Genomic DNA, 21,797 nt, shown 5'->3' with positions numbered 1-21,797 from the left:
TACCCGAATCTGGTCCCCCGTGGAGGGACTGTGGCGGGCGGCCGCGGTGCTTTCTGCCTTGCATCCCGTGCAGTCCCTTCGTCCCGAGCTCTGTTATCTATCGTAGGGTCGCCCCGGCGAGGCCAAGGTCACGAGCCTGAGAGGGGCGGAGGGCAGGGCGGCGATGCCCGTGCTGGACTTGGGGGAGCCGAGCGGAGGTGGCGGCGGCAGCGGAGCTCCATCCGTCCTTCGGGGGGAGCGGGACGGGGGCCGGCGCCGGTGAAGACGGCGACGGCGAAGACGACGGCAGCGACCGCCTCCTCCGCCCACGCCGCCTCCGCAGCGGCGGCAGCAGCAGCAGCAGCAGCAGCAGCAGCAGCAGCAGCAGCAGCAGCAGCAGCAGCAGCAGCAGCAGCAGCAGCGTTGGCATCAGCCTCCGGGGCTTCCCGGCCCGAATCCTCCTGCGGAGCCTCGGGGTCAGCGGGCGGCCGATGATGGAGCCCGGGGCGCCGCAGCCCGCGGCCCCAGCGCTGGGGCAAGCCCGGAGTGGCGGGGGCGGGGGCGCCTCCTCCTGGCTGCTGGATGCCCCCAGCTGGCTGCTCTGCTACGGATTCCTCTACCTGGTTCTATGCCCAGGTGTCCCAGTCCAAGCCGTGCGACAGGAGCTCCTCCTGCTTCTCGGGCCGCTGTGTCAACGCCACCTGCCTCTGCGACCAGGGCTGGGTGGGGGACCAGTGCCAGCACTGCCAGGGCAGATTCAAGTAAGTAGTTTGGCCACCTCCTCCTTCCCCTTCTCCTCCCCTACGGCTCAGGCCTCGCCTCATCTCTCCTTCGGTCCTGTCCCGTCTTCTTCTTTTTCTCGGCTAACGTCCACCCCTAACCCAGCCCTGGGGCAGCAGATACGGGCACGGAGAGGGCGCAGTGCCCTGGACAGCAGCATCAGCAGCTGCATCAAGGTGAAGAGGAGACAGGTGTAACTGAGGAGGAGGAGGAGGAGGAGGAGGAGGAAGGTGGGTGGGTGGGACTGTCTGTGGACTACAGAGGCCAAGGACGGAGCGGGGACTTTGGAGGAACCCTGTGTCGGGAGATTTCCTGCTCACCAGTCCCAGGCTACCGCAGCAAGGAATAATCCTGCAGTTTTGAATTTCTCGGTCCGAAAGTGCCGTCTCACTTTCGCTATTCTTTTAAGGGTAACTTCAAATTGAGGGATGTAGTGAACTGGGCGGGGATAGTGACTGGGGAAGTGAAAGGAAGATGGAAATAACCGAGAGATTTGGGATATCTATTTAGTTTGGGAAATGTGTGTGTGTGTGTGTGTGTGTGTGTGTGTGTGGGAACATTGTCGGACCACAGCCAGCCAAAGTAAGGTTATTTCACCATCGCTATTCTAGATAAATTGTGAAAGTAGTTATTGAGGGTGTTTCTTAGGTATATGGAGGTGAATAATTTGCCATACAACTTTACATGATTTTACTTTGGTGGAGTCTGATTTAGACCCCTCCCCCCCAAATAGATAAGGGCTGACATCAAATATATTAGCCATTAAACTAGAATTTCTGCTTTAACTTGCAATGGACAGTTGTAAAGTTCATTAGTTTCCCAGTGCTCTTGTTGAGAATATGGAGCATGTGTTTAGTCTGTGGCCTGGAAAACTGAACACTACTCATAATTACTGTGAATGAAAGAGAAATCCAGGTGAAACCCCTAGTACGTTGCATTTGTAGATATGTTGGAAAAGGAAGAATGCTTTATATCTAGATCATAATCTTAGTGCCAGGAACAGAGCTTATTACTTATCACCTTATTACTGTATGAGGGAGGCAAATATATGTCCTTAGAGTTTTAAAGCTCCTAGCTCTGCTCTCTCCACCTCCCTGACTCCAACCTTTTCTACTGTTAAAATAATGCCAATAGTCCTTTTAAAAGGGGATTCATGAAATTTTGATTTGCCCTATGAATAGGCTATGACCTTAATGTGAAAAGGTAAAACATTTTAAATGACACTTTCATTTTAGAAGAAATCTATGGTTATTGTATTAAGGTCTGCCAGTTTTCAGTCAGAGTTAATTCTTTGGTTTTTTGATCTGCTTATATAGGTTAGAGCATATATTTGGCACATGCTTTTAAAATAAGCACCATCTAAGTGTCTTAGTCTAAGAGAGTGTAATCAAGATTGTGTTATAAAAAAATAAGTGACCTATTCAGTTTCAGATCAGGAAAGTGACATTTTATTGAATTTCATTTTCAGCATTTGCTTGTAGCTTTCTTTTCATTAGGACAGGTAGCTTAATCATTTCTCAAATTTTAGTTATGACAGTAGCAGTCAGCTTCATTATCTGATAAGTGATACAGAGTTTTAGAAGGTATAAACTGGCAGCTGGGGCTGAGAGTGAAGAAGCCATATGTATTACCTAACATCTTTTTAGTTAGTAACACAAAAGTTGTCCAAATGACATGTAACTTAGGGACATTTGCCTGTGGTTGGATTCTTCCCATCTATCTTAAGAGCACAAACATCTGCAGTTATAAGAAGCTCACAGCTGTATTTTATAGCAGTAGAGCTAGTTGTTGACCAGCTGGATGGAGGGGGTTGGGTAGCTAGTGGGATGGGGAGGCTCTTTGCTAGTGACTTCACAAGCAGATGTTGCTTCTGTCAGTAAGGAAGATAGTAAATCAAATAAAAACAGGCTTAAATAATATTTATCAATTATATCTCTGAATTTGCATTTAAAATGAAGAGAATTTTAAATGTACACTTAAATGAAAATATTTCATAATTGATTATTTAACACATTTATAATTTTTTTTAAAGAATAGATTATTTCTTTGCGACTTCTAGTACTTATGCATGTTTTTCTACTCTCCAGATACAATTTGACAGCATAGTAAAGTGGAAAGAGTCCTGGATTTGGAGTCAAAAACCCTTGGTTCATATCCAGTCTCTGCCACTAATACCTGTGTAACTTTGAGAAAGTAACTTAACCTTTCTGTGCCTTATTTTCCTCAACTATAAAATGAAAGGGTTGGACTAGATGATCTCTAAGTCATTTCTAAATGTGTGATCATAATCACATTAATTTAGATGAACCTACTTTCAGTCTTTTATAATAGTCAAGAAAAGAAGTGTTATCTTTAAAAGAAAAAAAATTAATGAAATGAAGTTCATGGCAATCTATGCATTGATGAAGGTTTTATTTTCAGGATGGTAGCTGGTTTTATCAGGCTGTTGAACTATTAATACACTGGGAAAGTCTCTAAACAGAAATTCTCAAGCCATTAATTATCCTGAGAAATCTCTTTCTAAACTGAAGGATAGCAACCTAGCAAACAGACATCAGAAATGATTGATCAATCTTAGTAAGCAGGTGTCAAAATTAATTGGCTGGCTCCATGGTAACCTAGCTTTTCTACTATAGGGAATCCACTGGGGAATAAGAGTACTCTTCAAATGCTTCTCTGGGATGGAAGATTGATAGATAAGACAAAAAAAGAAAAAGCAGATACTGTAGCAAAACCTGTATGTATTTTGGTGTATTTGCTTCCATTTTAAAAGAGTTCATTGTAGTCTCCCACCTATTCCTATTTAGAAAGAAGAATACTGAGTAATATTCTTACTCTCACAGGTAAAACACAATTTTTATCTTTGGAGAAAGACAAGACTGGAAGTTTCCAAGGTGTTAGAGTTGGAGTGATCATGGCCACTTTGTGAAATGTAAAGTGATCAATATTTATCACATTTTAATTATATTCACTTTATCTTGGTACTTATTTCATTGAACTAAAACATTTTGGTGAGCATTATTTTACTAGAACTCTTATTTTAGAGGTTGAATTTTTGAAAACAATTATTTCATAAACTGAACGCATACTACAAACTCCAGTTGTAAGATTTTCTTGCTAATGACAGTGTGAGAACTTTTAACATTACGTCACTTATAAATTAGTTTTTTGATGTTAGAAACCATTTTAATATATAGTATATCATTCACAAATAGCAATCCTTCATCCTCAACAATTCCCCTATAGAGATTTTTGATAATTTGTAAATATATTAGATACTTTCTTAACCTATAAGGTAAATGAAACAATCTTATTGGTTTACATAAGTATTACAGTTAAAGCATGGTATTTCTGTGATAGCTTATTTAAATACTGAGGTAAAGAACAAGCTTATGCAGTTAGTTTATTAAATGGACAAGAAAAGTCAGGTAGAATAAATAAATATCATTTTTCTTTGGGTGCCAAATATATATTTCAAATTCTATTCATTAATAAAAGGGAAGTAAGTAATTTCTAATGAAGTTAGATTGATTTTTCTGTATCCTTATGCAATTCTATTTTTGCCGCATATCAAAGGAGTAACAATGTCCATGAATTTTTTGTATTATTCAATAAATATGTGCCCTTTTATATAGGGCTAATTTCATAATGTTTTTAATAAATCAAATTTGAGCTCCTAAATTAATTGAATTAACATTTTGCCAACAATTAAGATAATATTCTGAAAAAAAATTAAAGAGGAAAGAAAAAAGTAATTGAATTAAAATTATGCTAGTATAAATGTTATATGAGTAGCATAGCAAGTTGATTAATTATTTGGTTTTCCTTAATTTAGGCTTTTATGCATAGATGAACCTTGGGAAGAAAAAAAAGGCAGTGCATTTTCTCAGTTTCCAGACTGCTTTAATATGTGTTCCTTCTAGTTGAACATGTTCAGAGTGATAGTATCTATTTGAAATAACCTGTAAAGAAAATAACGACTCCCTTGTCATATTGTCAGAAAATTATGTGGATTTAGATATTTCTTTCACTTCTTTCTTTTGACCATAGTAACATATAGTCAGTAACGTGTCACATTTTTTCTTTGTGCTGCTATATCTCCCTCCCTGGGGCCTCTTTCCTGACTCCCACTTGCCTTGGCAGGCTGGGTTCCCAGCTGGCAGCTGGCTACTGTTTTCCTCAAGGTTCTAGGAATGACCCTGAGGGATTAGGTTCCTAGTACTGTCCCTTACAGCCCCCTACTGGAGTAGTTTCCAATTTTACACTCAATTATCTTTCAGTCAAGTTATTTACTAAGATGATATAGTAAAAACAGTTGGTAAAAATATTTTCCTAAGAAACTGGAGTGAACTTTTCCACAAGTACACAGAGGTTCATGGGGAGATTGGGTTCAAACTTAGAGTACAATCATGGTGAATAACATGGAAGATGCACAAGTGTCAAAGGGGTAACTCATAACTCCTGGCATTTTATGCCATGGAGTTCCTTTCTTGACTCCAGAGCTAATAATAATAGCTACCATTTATATAACACCTACTATGTGCAAAGCAGTGTGCTAATTAATTTATAAATATTATCTCATTTGATCCTTGCAACAATCCTGGTAGATAAGTGCTATCATTACCTCAGTTTTAAAGGTGAGGAAACTAAGGTAATCAAGGTTAAGTGACTTGCCCAGGTCACACAGCTAGTAAATGTTGGAAGCTGAATTTGAACTCAGGTCTTCCTGACTCCAGGCCCACCCACTTCTCTGTTAGCACTCTGTTGCAAGGGGTCACACCCTTTGAAACTACTTTTTCCCTTGCCTATCCTTTTGTATCCAGCTGTTTTCATGTTTTTCTTTGGTGTATCTCTTTTTGTTCCCAAGTGCTATATATAGCTTCTACTTTCTTAGGTGATCCTTTATCCTCATAATTTCTCTCTGCTCTCAGCTGGATGCCTTGGTTTCTATTGGTCCCTTCTCTCCAGTGATGTGATCAATTTAGTGGGGTGGAGGGGGCGAAAGAGAGGGAGAAACTTTTTCTTCCCTCTCCTCTTCTCATTATTTAATTATCTCTCAGGAGTTGTTTACTCCTGGGCTGTTCCACTGCTTCACTAGTCTATTTTTATATGTAGCTCAAGAAGTGTTAGTCAATAGCATTTGTTAAGCACTTGCTATGTACTAGTCACAGTACTAAGTACTGTGGATATGAAGAAAGTCAAGAACAGTTCCTGCCCCAAGGAATCACATCCTAATTGGGGAAACAACATACAAACAAGATATATACAGGATAAATTGGAGGCATTCTTAGACAGCACAAAGATGAAGGTGGACTGGCATAGGCTTCCTTGTAGAAGGTGGAATTTTGGTAGCAACTTGAAGGAAGCCAAGGAAGCAAGGATGCGGAAGTAAATAGAGTATTTCATGCGTGGGGGACAGAAATGAAAGAGTACAGAGTTAGGAAATGGAGTATCTTGTGCCAGTAAAAACAAGAAGGCCTGTGTCCCTGGACTATTGAGTACGTGGAAGGCAGTAGAGTGTAAGAAGACTGCAAAGGCAAGAGGGGGGCAGTTTATGAAGAATTCAGAAAACCAAATAGAGAATTTTATATTTAATCCTGGATCTTCTCAATCAGTTGGAAGATGTATGTTTGGTCTTGGGTTTCATCCAGTGGTCAAAAGTCCTATGATCATTTCAAATGCACTTATCTACACATTATGATGAAATTATTGGAAAATTTCTTCATTGAGGGAGCCTCTACATTCTGTGATTATATTATTTGCAGTGATTGGGGAAACCCACTGTGAAAGGACCTTTAAGGAGGCTATAGAGTAAGGTGATTCTAGTTAGTACATTTGGATATACTAGCACTCATTCTACTGCAAGCTGACATATAATTCATAATTGGAAGGCTGATTTTTTTTTAACACTGCTATTGTAAATATACACAAATACACACTGAATAATCACCAAGTGGAATTAAAAAAGGTAATTCATATTTCAAAGTGAAAAAAAAAGACTTTCCATAGATGTTAAATCTTTAGGGAAAAAACAAAACCAAACAAACCTATTATAACTGTTGATGTAACTTGAAATAAGGTATAACATTTCTTTATTAAACTTGCATTCTTACAAAGAAAGTAATGTTGCTTTGGAAAGTTATATAACTATACAATATTTCCAAATAATCAGCAGCTGATCTGTATTTCCTTACTTGTGTGTGTTTGATGCTTTTGGATAATATAAGCAATACAGATTTTGTTTATCTTTTTTCAGATCTCTGTTGCATCTGTATCTGCAGCCCTAGTTGAACATCATACAATGATATATTTGATAAGGGGGAATGTTTATTCTTAAATATTTAATTAATAATAATAGTGTAATTATCTAATGTAACTAATATATATAATATAATAATAGTAATAATAATGATGATCATAGCCAACATTTATATAGTGCCTATTATGTGCTAAGCATTGTGCTGTTTTATGAATATTATCTTATTTGATTGTCACAACCCTAGAAGTTTGGTGCTATTACTATCCCTGTTTTACAGATGAGGAAACTGAGATGAACAGAGGTTAAGTGACCTGCCCAGGGTCACACAACTAGTAAGGGTACCTAAGGCCAGATGTAGAACCCAGGTTTTCTTGACTTCCAGGCCTGGTGTCTATCCTCTGTGTCACCTAGCTGCCCCATTACCAGGGTGGAGATAGTATAAGAGGTTATCACAACACACTTTACAGGATTCAAAATGCTTTATCAGTATGAACTGGTATAACTTAATACTGATTTCATTTGTGTAGGGGAATTCCTATCACTCCTGCAGAGCAGATTCTGTCTTCAACTTTTAGTCTTGTTAAATTGCTGAGTCTCAGAGAGATTAAGTGATTTACTTGTTGTCATACAGCTCTATCCTTCAATCTCCTGCTTCCTTTTCCTACCACCGATCATGACCTGCTAATGCTGACCTACCTTCTCTGTTCCTACTCCAGTGCTTCTCAGTGCTGCTGGAGAAAGGCATATAAATATGCCAGGTGTCACTATGATTTCATTTGACTTAAGCTCAACTGGTACCTGAAAATTCTTTTTTTTTCTGATTGATTCTCTGTTATGCTTCCCACAGTGGCTGCAACAAAACTTTTCTTCAAACACCCTCCTATATCAGTAGCTTTCCTTTTCAGACTCTTTATTAAAAAAAATTGAGGCCACCTCTCATGGCCTTCCTTATCTCCGCCACTTAGAAAATCTCTACTTAGAAAGTCTCTACATTTTTACTGCCTCTTTTTTTTGCTATAATATATGAGAAAGAAGTAATCTTTTTTTAAGTCTAATCCCTTCTACTTGTGCCCTTGATGCTATTCTCTCCCACTTCTTCTGGGAGTTTGCACCATTGATCATTCTCTTCCATTTCAATCTGTCTTTAGTTGTTGCCTCTTTACCTGTTACCTGAGAGGATAGGAGGATTAATTAATAGAATAGTATACACACATGTATACTTTATAAATAAATATATATGAGTATATATCTGATATAGTTATATATACTAGTGTGTGTGAATACACACACATACACATACAAGTATATATGTTTAGTTCAGCCCAAACCAGATTAAAATGTAATTGGGAAAATTTAACAAAAATAAATAAAAATAAAATGAAACGACAACATGTGGTTTTCTAAGTCCATATACAGTCCACAGGGGTCCTTATGTAATGGTTCAGTGGCCTCGTTTTCCTGTTTGATTTTGATACCACTGGCTTAAAAAATGCTTTTTCATTCATTCATTAATTTGTGTAACTGTTGAACCATATTGAGTACATAATCAATAGTAGAGTATATACATGTATGTATATATATATATATAAATTATATATAAGTAAATACATACATTATTAGTAGATTAGTTTATATTCAAGACATTTTTACTGCTGGGATAAAAATATTTGGAAATCACTGGTTCTAGCCTACATCTCTTCATCTTGGCTGCAAGAATAGTATGAGACTTTATTAAATACTTTGTTGGAATCTGAGGAAATCTGCAGCATTATGCTGATTTACTTGTCTAGTAACCCTGGTAAAAACAAGTGAACTGAAGGTAGTCTAGAATGAGTTGCTGGTAAGGCAGCTGTATTGGCTTTGTCAATTCCATTTCTAGTTATGCACTAACCAACCCTCTAATAATATATTCTAGAATTATACCAGGAGTCAAAATCAAGCTCTCTGACTTACAGTTGCATATTCCACTCTCTTCTTTTTTGTAGACGTGGGCATTTTCCTTTCCCAACCGTGTGATATCTTTCCTGTTCTTTGTGATCATTCAAAGATGACAGTTCTTTCAGTACCTCAGGCTGCAGTTCATTTGGGCTCAGTGACACAAATACATTGAGGAAAGCTAGGTGCTCTGTTACTCTCTTATTCTTTATTTCAGGTATCCACTCTCTATTTGCCACTTTTATTCTACCCTTTTCAGATCAATTATCATTCTCATTGGCATAGAAAATAAAAGCAAAATTAGGGTCAGCAGTTATCTTCTCCCTTTTGTAATTATTCCACGTACAATGAAGAGTGGTTCTGTCACTTCTTTTATTCTCCTTTCCTTCCCCCCACTAACTAAAATAACTCTTTTTTAAAATTGCTGTTTTTTGCTTTATTCATTAGTCTCAGATCTTTGAGCTTTAGCACTCCTGACACATTCTTACAGGACATTGCTATGCTTTTGAATTAATCCCTCAGCTTTCACCTTAAATTCATGTCTTTTAAAAATTTGAATTAGTGATGAGTTCTCTTTGCATTCACGTTGATCTCTTTGGACAACTAACTTCCCTTTTTTCTTTCCCATTAAAATTGAATTTCTCTGTTTCTTCAGAATGTCATTTTTGAGAGCTTCCTTCTTTATTTCCCCTGCAGAATTTAAGTCTGTGGGATCTTACCAACTCTTTCTCTGGATTTTTTGAAATGTATTTTCCCCAAACCCAGGGTGGTTGTCAGATTATCCCCAATTTCTTTTCCTTTGAGGCAGCCAGGTGATTCAGTGGATTAAGCACTTGGCCTGGAATCAGGAAGGCCTGAGTTCAAACTGGACTTCAGACACTTACTATGTGACTGTGGGCAAGTCACTTTACCTCAGTTTACCTCAGTTTCCTCATCTGTAATAGGGGGATAATAACAGCGCCTATCTTTGTTGTGAGGATCAAATGAGATAATATTTATAAAGTCCTTAGCATAGTGTCTTACACAAAGCAGATACTTTATAAATGCATATTCCCTTCCCTTTGCTGTCTTGGCTTGGGTGAGGTCAATTCATCATTCTCTGCTTTTATTAGAAGGAAAACAAATTAAAGATTGGGTTTCCTTATCTTACTTGGGCTAGAAATGCAGGGGCTACTCACAGGCCTGCTCTCACTGCTGGTTGGTATGGGAGGCCTCCTTTTCCTGGGAACTAACAATATTCATTCTGAACTTAGTATGGACAGCTGATCCCTAAAGCCTATTGTAGCTCAGAACTCCTGAGTTTAAGACATCATTGGACTCAACCTTTCTGGTAGCAGGTTATAAACATGTGCTCATTTACTTCAATATTCAGCATATACTGTATGAAGAGCACTGTACTAGGCACTGGTGATAAAAATGTCAAATAAGACAGTTCTTATGGAGTTTATGATTTAATAGGCAAACTCATGATGTAGGTAAATACAGAGTGGAGTAGTGATTGGAATACTAAAATTGGAATTAGGAGACCTAATTTCAAATCCTGATGAAGACCTTGACCCAATTCCTGGATCCATGGCCATGTAAATTAATTTCTTAGACCATCAGTTTTTTCATCTGTAAAATGGAGGTAATACTGTTGCACTATTCACCTCAAAGGGTTCATAGGATAACCAAGTTAAACTGGGAAGGGATCCTTAACAAACAAGGTAACTGTGGCCCAGAGAAGTGAAATTGTGTACCTAAGGTTACATAGATAGAAAGTGACAAAAACAGGGACAGAACAGAGGGCTTTGGACTCCAGATCTAGTATTCTTTCCATATATCATGTTGTGTCTCATTGTGAGGAATACACATTGCAAACATTCAAGTTCAACACAAATGTAAGTTTTGTTCTAAATAACTGTAATGTAAGATAGAATGTGAAGTTCAAGGGTAAGGTCCATGCAGAATATCATTTGAAGTTTGAGTAGGGCAGGCTCACTTCCATTTGAGAAAGACTTCATGGTAGAAGTAGGCTTTGAAGGGATTTTAATAGGTGGATCTAGACCAGGCTCCTTAAACTTTTTCCACTCAGGACCCCTTTTCAAGTTTAACAGCTTTGGTTGCAATGTGTGGCCTGAGGGCATGCCCAGTGTGGAATGCAGATGCTTTCTGTTCAGAACCAAGGCTGCAGTGAAGTTGCCCAAAGCAACACTGGCAAACGCTGCCAGAAACCTCAGATTCATGACGAATTTGATTTTGAATTAATTTTTCGTCATTGTGCATTCAGAAACTTTTTACTATTGCCAAATTTTTACAGACCCCACATGGGGTCATGACCCACAGTTTAAAAAGTGCTATTTAGACCACCTGGTCAGAAACTGGTGAGAAAGTATAATCTTGTTGGAAAATAAAGTGTAAGAAGGGAAATAATATGAGATAAGATAAGAAAGGTAGCCAGATTGTGAATGCCAGGACATGGAATTTGTACTTTATTCCACTGGAAATGAAGAACTACTTACTGATTTGATGAAAATGATGGGTTGGAAAGATTATATGACTAGTGAGATTAAAGACAGGTGGAAGAGAAGAGACTGTAGATTGGAATACTAGATGGGAGGTTACCTCTTTTGAATTGCTATAATAATAAGCATCTAAAACTGCTTATAACTCTTGTCAAATTCTAGTAGTAATAGATATAAAAGAGAGAAAATGTTTTAAAAAAACATTTCCCTTTTGGAAAGATATTATTTAAATCCTGTAGTGCCTGAGGCTGCCATTCTACTGTGTTGGAGTAGGAGGAGAAAAAAATGTTTCAATTCTGCTTCTAAGGGGTCTTTTAATAGCTAAACTATTAACTGAAATAGAAACAATTTGTTAATCCTGGTTAATACATAAAACTTTTTTCAGACTCCTTTTCTCAGTTTAAATTTATTCTTTTTTTTGCTACCTTTGCTTAGTGGTGAGATTATTATTTCCATTTATAATTATAATACACTAACAAGTTTGGAAAATGTAATGTTTGAGTAACAGACTATCAGAGAAAATAATCTCAAACTATGCTTGACTTTCATTTTAAATGTAAACAAATGAACTTTCGACTTTTAAATCATTGGAAGAGGAAGGGATCTAAGGACTGAGAATATAGAATGTTAGAGCAGGAAAAGATCTTAAAATATAAGACTAGAAAGGAACCTTAGATCACTACAATGTTAGAGAGTGCAAGAGTGTTAAGAACCAAAAGGGACTTTACAACACAGAACAGAAGAAATAGAACAAATATTAGCACAGATAATGTTAGGGTTGGAAAAAACTTTATCAATAGAATGTAAATAGCTAAAAGGGACTTGTGAAAAAGGAATTGGGGAAAATTAGAGCAGGAATTGACCTTTAGAGACCATCTTATCAAACCCTTTCATTTTATAGATGTTGACTGGTTAAACTAAAAGGAAGAACTTTAGTTATGCTCTAACTGGTACATAAAATGAAGAAATTTACTTAGAGTTTAAAAACATTTTTTAGTTAAAATAGCAAATTTTTGAAAAAAAGGACTGTCCTAGTAAAATTGGAAATTCCTGCTGATTCTGTATATTTATTTTTTGAAAATAAATGCTCTACTTTCCTTGACATGTTTTAATACTGCTTCATTTTTATTTTTTTTGACAACTCTAATTGCATCAATAATTTACATGAAAACATTTTCTATGAAAATATCATTTATTACTTCAATTATCTCATGGAAAAGAAATATTAATGTCATGTGTTAGCATAACTGTATTCTTGAATTATGGCTCAATGAACCATGAGTAAGAAAGTGATAAATAGTCTTATCTATAAAAATTAAATTAACCAGACTTGTTTATGCATAGTATATTGATTTTAAAATTTGCTATGTTTGAAGGTTTAAAACATCCTTATTATAGAGAGAGCTTTTAAAATTAGAATAATTACTGGAATAATTTGAAGAAGTGTCTTTTGAATATGCTTCATTATGTTGTAATGGAAGGAGAAATGTACCTCATAGGACTGTGACTTCACATTAAGGAGAAATTAATTAGTAGAGTGAAGAGATTTTTAGCACTCAGATTGCCTTCTGGTTAAAGAGTTCTAGATATTTTGTGGTATTATTTCTAATGAAGTAGGTTCTAATTAGCAATTTTGGCCAGATTGTCTCAAAGTGTAAACTATACCCTGGCCTTTTTGAAAAACTAGGCTTCCAGTATTAAATGTCTTCGAAACTACAGTATCTTTTTTTTCCTTTTTGCCATGAAGATACAATATAGTAAAATAACAAAGGATTTCATCAGTGTGAAAATAGTGAAGGAAAATAGAGACATCACATATGAGAAGCATAGGCTCTGGAACTATGCTCCTGATTCTGACTTGCACTAGCAGGATGGGTCTCCAGAGGACAGCTGCATCTTCTCCCTTCTGGATTCTGAGTGATGGCTTTCTAATGCTTATAAGACCCTACTGCAGTATTTCATCCTCCCCCCATGATTATCAGTTGATATAAATTAGTCAGACAAACTTAATTAGCTTGCAGAAAGAGTTATTTACTAAGGTAGTGTAGTAAAAACAATTGATACAAAATATCCCTTCAAACGTTTGTGATACACTCTCTGGCCAGAACATAGGGAGTCCAGGTGAAAGTAGGCTCAAGCTGTGAGAGTATACTTAACAAAAGGGTAACTTACAGTTTTTAGTTACTGAAGTCTTTTTCTTTCCCTTTGTGAGATATTCATGAAGTTTCCCTTAGACATGATCTAGCTTTCTTCTGGGCTCCTTGTAGAGTCTTGAAGCTGCCTGTCTTCAGCTCCTGATGAAGATGCTGCCACTAGCTTTTGATGTATTTGAGCTGCTGCTAGGACACTAATTACAAGTCAGAATCCTTTGATTTTCCAAAATTTTCAGATCCTCTTCTGGTCAAGGGGGTGGGGAGGAGATTGAGACTGGTCTTTCTCCTTGAAAACTATTTTGTCATAGGAGCTTGACTGGAATGGCTCTCTTTTATACTGTCAGATGCACAAATGCCAGAGTTTCAGATTAACTTAGTATGTTATACAAAATCCACAGAGCATGAGTGAGCACATGTTAATTTAGTGTTTTGGAGTCAGTGATTCAATGGAAGGAGTTGTATCTGAGCAAGGTACTGTGGCATGATTGATTATTTGTCTCAACTGACCCTTTATAGCCATATAATGTATTCGTTTCTAAAGGGTACAATAGAAAGAGTGTTTGATTTATAGTTATAGAGCCTGGGTTCAAATCCCAACTCTGCCCCTTAATCATTTCTATGACTTTGCAGCAAGTCTCTCCAAAGGCCTTGCTTTTGTCACCTATCTAAGGAAGTCATGTTCTGTTTGACTATCTACTACGTTCTTAGAGATTTTTGTTGGGTAGCAGCATTTTATTTTATGATCTGTAAACTTTAACTTATGTTCTAAAGTTGGTGCAAATGTTGAGAGTGTTACATCATGTATTTCTCTTTTAGCGTTTAGGCTTTACCTTTTAATTCTCCAGTAAAAAGATAATATAAAAGTGAAACACAGCTAATCGGTTGTATTCTAGAATTTCTTTTGCATGTTAGGTGTTAAAATTGAGAATTAATTCCCCTGTTATTCAGTAGACATTTACAAAGCATTTTTGCATGCAAGGGAGTTATGTGAGGTGTTTGGGAGGCAGCCCAGCTTAGTAGGAAAGTACCCTCCTTGGAATCCAAAAGAACTGAGTCTAATCCAGCCTATGGAACTTGATAGCTTTGTGACCAGGGACAAACCCCTTAAAACCCTATGAGCCTCCATTTCCTTGTCTATAAGATTGTGATAACAACTGTAGTACCTACCTCAAAGATTGTTGTGAGGTTCAGATGTGATAATATATATGTAGTACATGGGCATCCGCTCAGACCTCTAGAGTCCCTCCAAGTTTCCTCTGGCTGAACAGAAAAAAGGAAACATAATACAAAGCAAAGTTATTACCTAAATAGTACAGTGAGAAAAGTGACTATAGAATGTTCCTTCTTCTCCTCCAGTAAGCTTGGAGGCAGTTTCCTACAGATATATGTACTATCAGTAGGAAAAATGTTTATGTATAGAGAACATGTATGGAATATGTTTGGTTAGGGCACATTCATGGAAGGGCACACGGATAGGGAACATGAATTGTCGGGACATATGAATCGAGGGGCAACTGACACCTCTGATACTTCAGGGACACCAGTGTCTTTTGGTGATGTCATTGCACTTTGGGCTGCACCTGCTTTTTGCTCACTACGTGTGATGTTTCTGTTGGATGCTTGCTGGTGGTCTTGTAACTGCTGGCAAGTAACCTGTGCTTACTTGTTGGGTGTTGCTCCTCTGGTCTCTTTAAGGCCAAATGCAGGCCATGTCTGCTTTGTTGCAATTAATAGTTTTCTTTCTGATAGCTCTCCATGGCCATAGACCCAATGAGATACTTGCCACACACCCAGAACAATCCTGGGACAAAAGCCAGCTAGATTGTCCTGGGCTAAGATTGTCTATCTTTTAAATTGTCTATTGTCTAAGGCTAAATCACAGTCCTTTGTCCCAGACTACTGTTTGACTTAGGATTTAAAATTCTCAAGATGCTCCCATGCTTTGCATACCTCTAAATTTGAGCTAGAATTAAGTTAAGTGAAGTGGGTAAGGTCACTGTTCTTTACCTACTATCATGAATTCCTACCTTTGCTATGTGTGCCAGGGACAAAAATTTATGGCTTTGTGCTGTTGTTTGGACGGTGAGATATCTAGCTTTTTTTAAAAAAAATACTGTAATATGCTTTGTGAACTTTGAAATGCTAATATCTGTGATGATGATGTAAAGAATACAAAGGGAAAGTGAAACTCCTTGCTCTTAAGGGGCTTATGTTTTACTGGGGGAGACAATATGTACATGAATAAGTAATTACAAAATAGTTTGATATCAGTCAATAAACATTTATTAACCACTTACTATATGCCAGGTACTGTGCTAAATGCTGAGAATATTTTTTTTAAATAAAAAAGACAGTTTCTACTCTCAAAGAGCTTACAATCTAATGGAAGAAGACAACACACAAAGGGAAGTTGAGAAGAAAGGAAGAGTGGTTGCCAGCTTGGGGCATGATGCCAAAGTCCAGAGGAGTGCAGCTGGGTGGGAAAGGAAGAGCCCGCTAGCCTGGGTACCCTCATCAAACAGAGGTTCTGGGAAGTTTCCATCTCCATTCTCCCATAGTAGGGAGGGGCTTCGGGGCAAGGAGTACTGATGAGACATGAGTACTAGGTTTGAAGTGTTCTTGAAGTATGACGATGTTCCTGGGGCATAATGATGAAGTCCAGTGGAATATAGCCAAGTGGGAAGGAGAGAGCAGGTCAGGAAAGGCTTCTTGTAAGAGGTAGCACTTGAATGGAGCCTTGAAGGAAGCTAGGGATTCTAAAAGATGGAGTGGTGAGGAGAGAGTGAATTGTAGGCATAGAAGACAGACTGTATGTAAATGAACTGAAGTGGGAATTTAAATTGTGGAGAGGAAATAGAGCAGGTGAGTTAGGATTCTAGCTCTACCACAAGCTACCTATGTGATTTTGGGCAAGTCACCTAACTTCTCTGGGCTTCAGTTCCATTTTCTACAAAACAAGGAAATTGAAAAAGCCCTCAATCTATGAGATAATGCTGTACCTAGTTCTGGGAACAGAAAATATGCTATTTTGCCTGGAATTGAGAGTAATACATACTGTGGATATTCTGGCCCTACTCTTGTAGGACCAGTCAGGATAAACTTTCCCCTTAGCATTCTCAGGACTCCTCAGGGTTTTGGGGGCTATCTTTTTTTTTTTTCTCTATCAGCTCAAGCCCCACTGGCTATATTCTCCTATTTGTTAGGGACCTGTAACTAGCACCCAGTTCCATTTAACCACATACTATCCTTTTACAAAAGCATATTTACTTTGAAGATATAGTAAGATAAAATAAGAACAAATATACAGATATTTTCCCAACACCTCTGGGATCGTTCCCCTTGTACTGCTTTAGTCTCTGGGATAGTAGGCTTGAAACTTAGCTCATTTCCAAAATTTGACTGCATCAAATTTACATCCAAAGGCAACTTTGTTGGATGAGTCTGAAAGCTTACATTCTGCTGGTATAGCCTTTGAGAAGCAAGGATCCCTTCCTGCTGTGAATAGCACATTGAAGTATGACTTTAGTGTAAAACAACTTTTAAAATGCTTTTATTTCTTTAAAATAAGAAATGAAGATTACATTGGTAGGAAAATTATTTTTCTAATGGTCTTGTAGAATATTACTGTACAATATTTGTTGGTCAGTATCTTTCCGTTGCTAGTGGGACTTAGGAGTCAGGAAGGCCACAGTGTTCAAGTCCTATGACACACAAACCGTTTATTGAACCACTCGGTGCCCTGGACCACTTTTAAAAAAACAGGTTGCCAGTCTCCCATCGTTAAAGGAGTTTTATGCTGGGGATTCCCCCACACCATTGAAAATACAAATTTCAACCAGTTTCTTAATTAACTATCTTTTCTACCTTTCCATTTCCCTTCACCCTACCTACTTTTAGAGAAGACAAGAGAGCCAAATAAAAAGAAAACAAGCATATTGATATTTTTTAATTTATTTATTTATTTTAGGGAAAAGATTCTTGGGCATATCTTGATTTGCTCATCTCCTATGTGTTCTGTGTTTATATGACCTTTCCCTAGTAGGAAGGAAGGAAGGAAGGAAACAACATTTATTAAACACCTACTCTGTGCCAGGCCAAATGATTTATAAATATTGTATTATTTGATCCTCACAATAACCCTGGGAGGTAGATGCTGCCTATTAGATATTGTTATCTCCATTTTGGAGTTGGGGAAACTAAGACAGAAAACAATGAAGTGACTTGTTCAGAGTCACAAAGCTAGTAAGGGTCTGAGACTGGTCTTCCTGGCTTTAGGCCTGGCACTCTATCCCACTGTAACTGCTGTGCTATAACGATTCATTTATGTGATGGTCCCAAATAATGAAAACATGCTATCCTAGTGGAAAACCTTTACTAATCATTTTTAGAAAGGTTATCAACAAAAATGTTTTGAAACCTATTTTTCTGTATTATGCCACTGATGAGGTTGTTCTCAGCTTCAAAATTAACCAAAATATTCTATTACCTAAATATTTTGATTGTTGAAACTTTTTTGTATTTATCTTTTAATAATTTAATAATGAAATATTCATAAATATTGATCCATAATGTATATAAATGTGTCAGAATGTCAAAATGTGACAAAAATGTTAGCAGTTAACACTAGAGGTAGTTGCCTTAAACTACCAAATTACCCTCTGGATCTTTGGAAGTAACACTCTGAAATCCATCCAAGTTTAGAAGTCTGACCTATTTGGCCCACAGGGTATTCAGCGCACCATATTTTGATCTACTCTTATAGCCAAAGGGTGAATAGAGGAAAAAGGCCTAAGGGAATCAACTTTTGTAAAGTTTCAGATTTGCAAGGGGGAAGGGCTTGCCAACTTTGGCTGTGTGGGGCCAAGAAGACATTAGAGTGGCACTATTTTTTATAGCACTTATTTTGTGACTCATTGTGAGTACAGTGCAGTATTATTGTTTCTACTTTGAGTAAAGCTAGTGTTTTTTCTTCATTAAAGGGTCCAAATTTAAGGTGTTCATGAATGTTTTGTTCCCCTAAAATGAGATTGCTTGTAAATAAAAAATTATAAAATATAGACATTCTGAAAAAAATAACTTTTAGACATATTTTCTAGTGTGCACGCACACGTGTGTGTGTGTGTGTGTGTGTGTGTGTGTGTGTGTGTGTGTGTGTGTAAATATTACTGTGTCAAATGAAGTGTTGGAGTATCAATTAGGATGCTGTGGCAAGATGCTTTTCAGGAATCTTTAAGGAACATTTTTGTCAAGAGGATACCTTCGATTACTTCATGACTTTTCTTGATCCAAGGATGTTTGTTGTACTGCCTTTTATCTAAATGTAACCATTGAAGAGAAAGTTGCTGATTGTTTTACTGTCTCAGAACAGGCATACCTTCTTTTAAAAATACTTGATTCACATCTTATTTTCATTTGTTGATTCTGTACCATGCATTTATGATATGAAAAAAACCTGAATGCTCTCCAAAGAGCTGAATTTAATTCTAAATTTACAAAAATAAACTATCTAAATGGATTGCAGCCTAAAGACCTACATTATTTTTTATTTTTGCTTTTTGCTTGGCAATTGGGGTTAATTGAATTGCCCAGAGTCACACAGTTAGTGTTGTGTGTCTGAGACAGGATTTGAACTCAGGTCCTCTTGACTCCAAGGCCAGAGCTCTATTCACTGTACCACCTAGCTGCCCCTTATTTCTTATAATAATAGATTGAAGTAGTCACTAGAACGTGACTTTTCCCTTAAAAAATCAGATATTTTAAATAATTCAATATGATATATGACTATAATAATGTAATTAAAATAAATGTATCATAACTTCTCCTAATGATTTTTTTCTTAGTATTTTTGTTTGGTTTTTACATACATATTCCAAGAAAGCTGCCATTGCTCAAAGCATTTTTGAACCCCTCTTTTACACAGAGACACAATTTATTGGCCATGGAAAAACTGATATCAATATCATAACTTTAAATATTAAAATTTTAAAATAATCTTCAGTTCTTATATTACTTTCATTTCTGAATGTATGCCTCCCTTTCCTTTACCAAGTAGACTATTACTTGTAACAAAGAATGAAAGGAAAAAAACCATCACAATTAATCAAAACTAACCTATACATTAACCAAGTCAGACAGCATATACAATATTCTACACTCAAAGCCCTTTACCTCTTTAGAGAAGGAGAAAGATGCATTTTCCCATCTTTTGGGCTGTTAAGTTTATGGCATGCCGATTCTTTCATTCATTTATTCTTGCCATCACTTTTTAATCTAGAACATTTTCCCTTTGTTTTCATCACCTTTCATTGCCTCCATTACTTTGTTCACCTTACCTCTTTCCCTACCCTCTCTCTGCCACTGGAGCTAAAAAGCCATGGAGACCCTATAGGGGTGTTTGTGCTGGTACATTCTAGTAGTAGAAGTTTAATAAATGTTTGTTGAATTCGATTGTTTAGGGCATGAGAGAACCTAGAGAAAAGAAATATGTAGGTGGAGAGAGGCTAGGAGTACCGATGGGGCCAAACTGATCCTGGAATACACAAAGAGCACATGAAGAAGCAGATATTCACTTGTGTGGTTTTTACTGGCTGTACTATAAATAGAAAATATATGGTGTAATTTATGAGTGCTGTAGACCAACAATCAGTATCAGTCAGGAACTGCTTAATTCAAAAACTTCTGATTAAAATGTCTACTTTGAAGATTGTGAGCTTTTGATATTCTTAGTTATTCCTTTTAATTCTGAGTTTTTATATAAAACTTCCATAGGGGATATATCCAATGTGCTAGAGGACTTCTTTAGTGGGTTTTTTTTTACTTTTTGGTGAGGCAGTCAGGGTTAAGTGACTTGCCCAGGGTCACACAACTAGTTGTGTCAAGTGTCTGAGGCTGGATTTGAACTCAGGTCCTCCTGAGCCAGAGTGCTATCCACTGTGCCACCTAGCTGCCTCCGGTTTCTTTTTTTTGGTGGATGTTAGTGTAGTGCTTGCGTTATCCATCTGCGATCATTCATTACTGATAAATGACTGCTGAATTTTTATGATCTTCCATATTTTTGATTATGTCTTTTATGCTATTTCTTGTTTACAAGTCATTTTTGGTATTACACTACAGTCTACTTATACCTACCACATATAATTGCCTTTGCTTTCTGAGTCACCTTCAGTTGTAATTTTTCTAAAAAAAATCATGGCATTTTGGGACTTGTAATAGAGTGTCACTGGGAAAATACTTTGATAGTAGTAATAGGAGGCTTCCATTATCCAGAATCTGTTGGAGATCTCTGTGACAAAAGCAGAGCATTCATTATCTTCTTGACTTGCCTTAATAATAATCATGTCCTTCAAAAGGAAGAACCAACAAGGGGAAATCCTATCTTGGATTTGATTTTAACCAACAGTACAAAGTTGTCTGCTAGAATAAAAATAATGGGAACATTGAGTAGAATTGATCACTCCCTCCTACAGTTTGTGATAGAGAAAGAGAAAAAAAGCCAGGTGTAGTCTGAAATTTATGCTATAATAGGAGTAGATTTCAAAGGTTCAGAGAAGTATACCATGGATTAAAATTCTACAGGGAAAGTTAGCACAGGATTGAGGAAACTATTAGAAATTCTTGAGACACAAAGGAAATAATTTCAAACGAGGAAGAAAAGTTAGAGTTGTCTAAGAGACTGGTGGAGGTGCACAGAGAATTTAGCTTTAAACATTTACATGCGAAGGATGGAATTAAGGGCAGGTAACAGAACAGTCCTAAAAGAGTGTCTGAGGCTGGCAAGTGATGCTAAGGTTGTCAAGGCCTTTAAAAAAACTATATAAAAGACATATGAAGAAAGATGCTATCTGTATCCAGAGAAAGAACTGACAAATAGAAGTATGTATAGAGTAATTTTACATATATATATATCTAGATCTATATAATATATATCCATATCCATATACACACATACCTATTTGTGTCTAATGGTAGCCATCTCTAAGGCAGGTAAGGATTTGGAAGGAAGAAAAAAAGAAATTTACATGATAACTTTATTATGTATTTAAAAGGAATAGCAAGTTGCACATAATAGATTTGCAGTTTCATGTGCAATCATCCTTTTTATTATACTATGTTGTGGAAATGCTTGTTTTATTCCACAAGTTAAAAATTAAAAAAAACCTATATGGTGGGACTGGAGGGGGCTAGAAG

At 37.2% G+C, this 21,797-nt stretch overlaps 1 protein-coding gene across 1 annotated transcript in view; it reads left to right on the top strand.

Annotated features, from left to right (window-relative positions):
- The first annotated feature begins 371 nt into the window (after positions 1-371).
- ATRNL1 (attractin like 1) overlaps positions 372-21,797 on the top strand; it is a 1,198,805-nt gene continuing 1,177,379 nt past the window's right edge. Inside the window, 2 exon segments of the mRNA XM_020988143.2 lie at positions 372-604; positions 606-740. Of these exon segments, the coding sequence (XP_020843802.1) occupies positions 471-604; positions 606-740 (269 nt within the window). The 5' untranslated portion in view covers positions 372-470.

The sequence above is a fragment of the Phascolarctos cinereus genome, unplaced genomic scaffold (genome assembly GCF_003287225.1).
Source record: "Phascolarctos cinereus isolate Bilbo 61053 unplaced genomic scaffold, phaCin_HiC Scaffold_3;HRSCAF=262, whole genome shotgun sequence".
Taxonomy (NCBI): Eukaryota; Metazoa; Chordata; class Mammalia; order Diprotodontia; family Phascolarctidae; genus Phascolarctos; species Phascolarctos cinereus.
The sequence above is the reverse complement of the archived record's forward strand: the minus strand, read 5'-3'. Positions and strand labels throughout refer to the sequence as shown.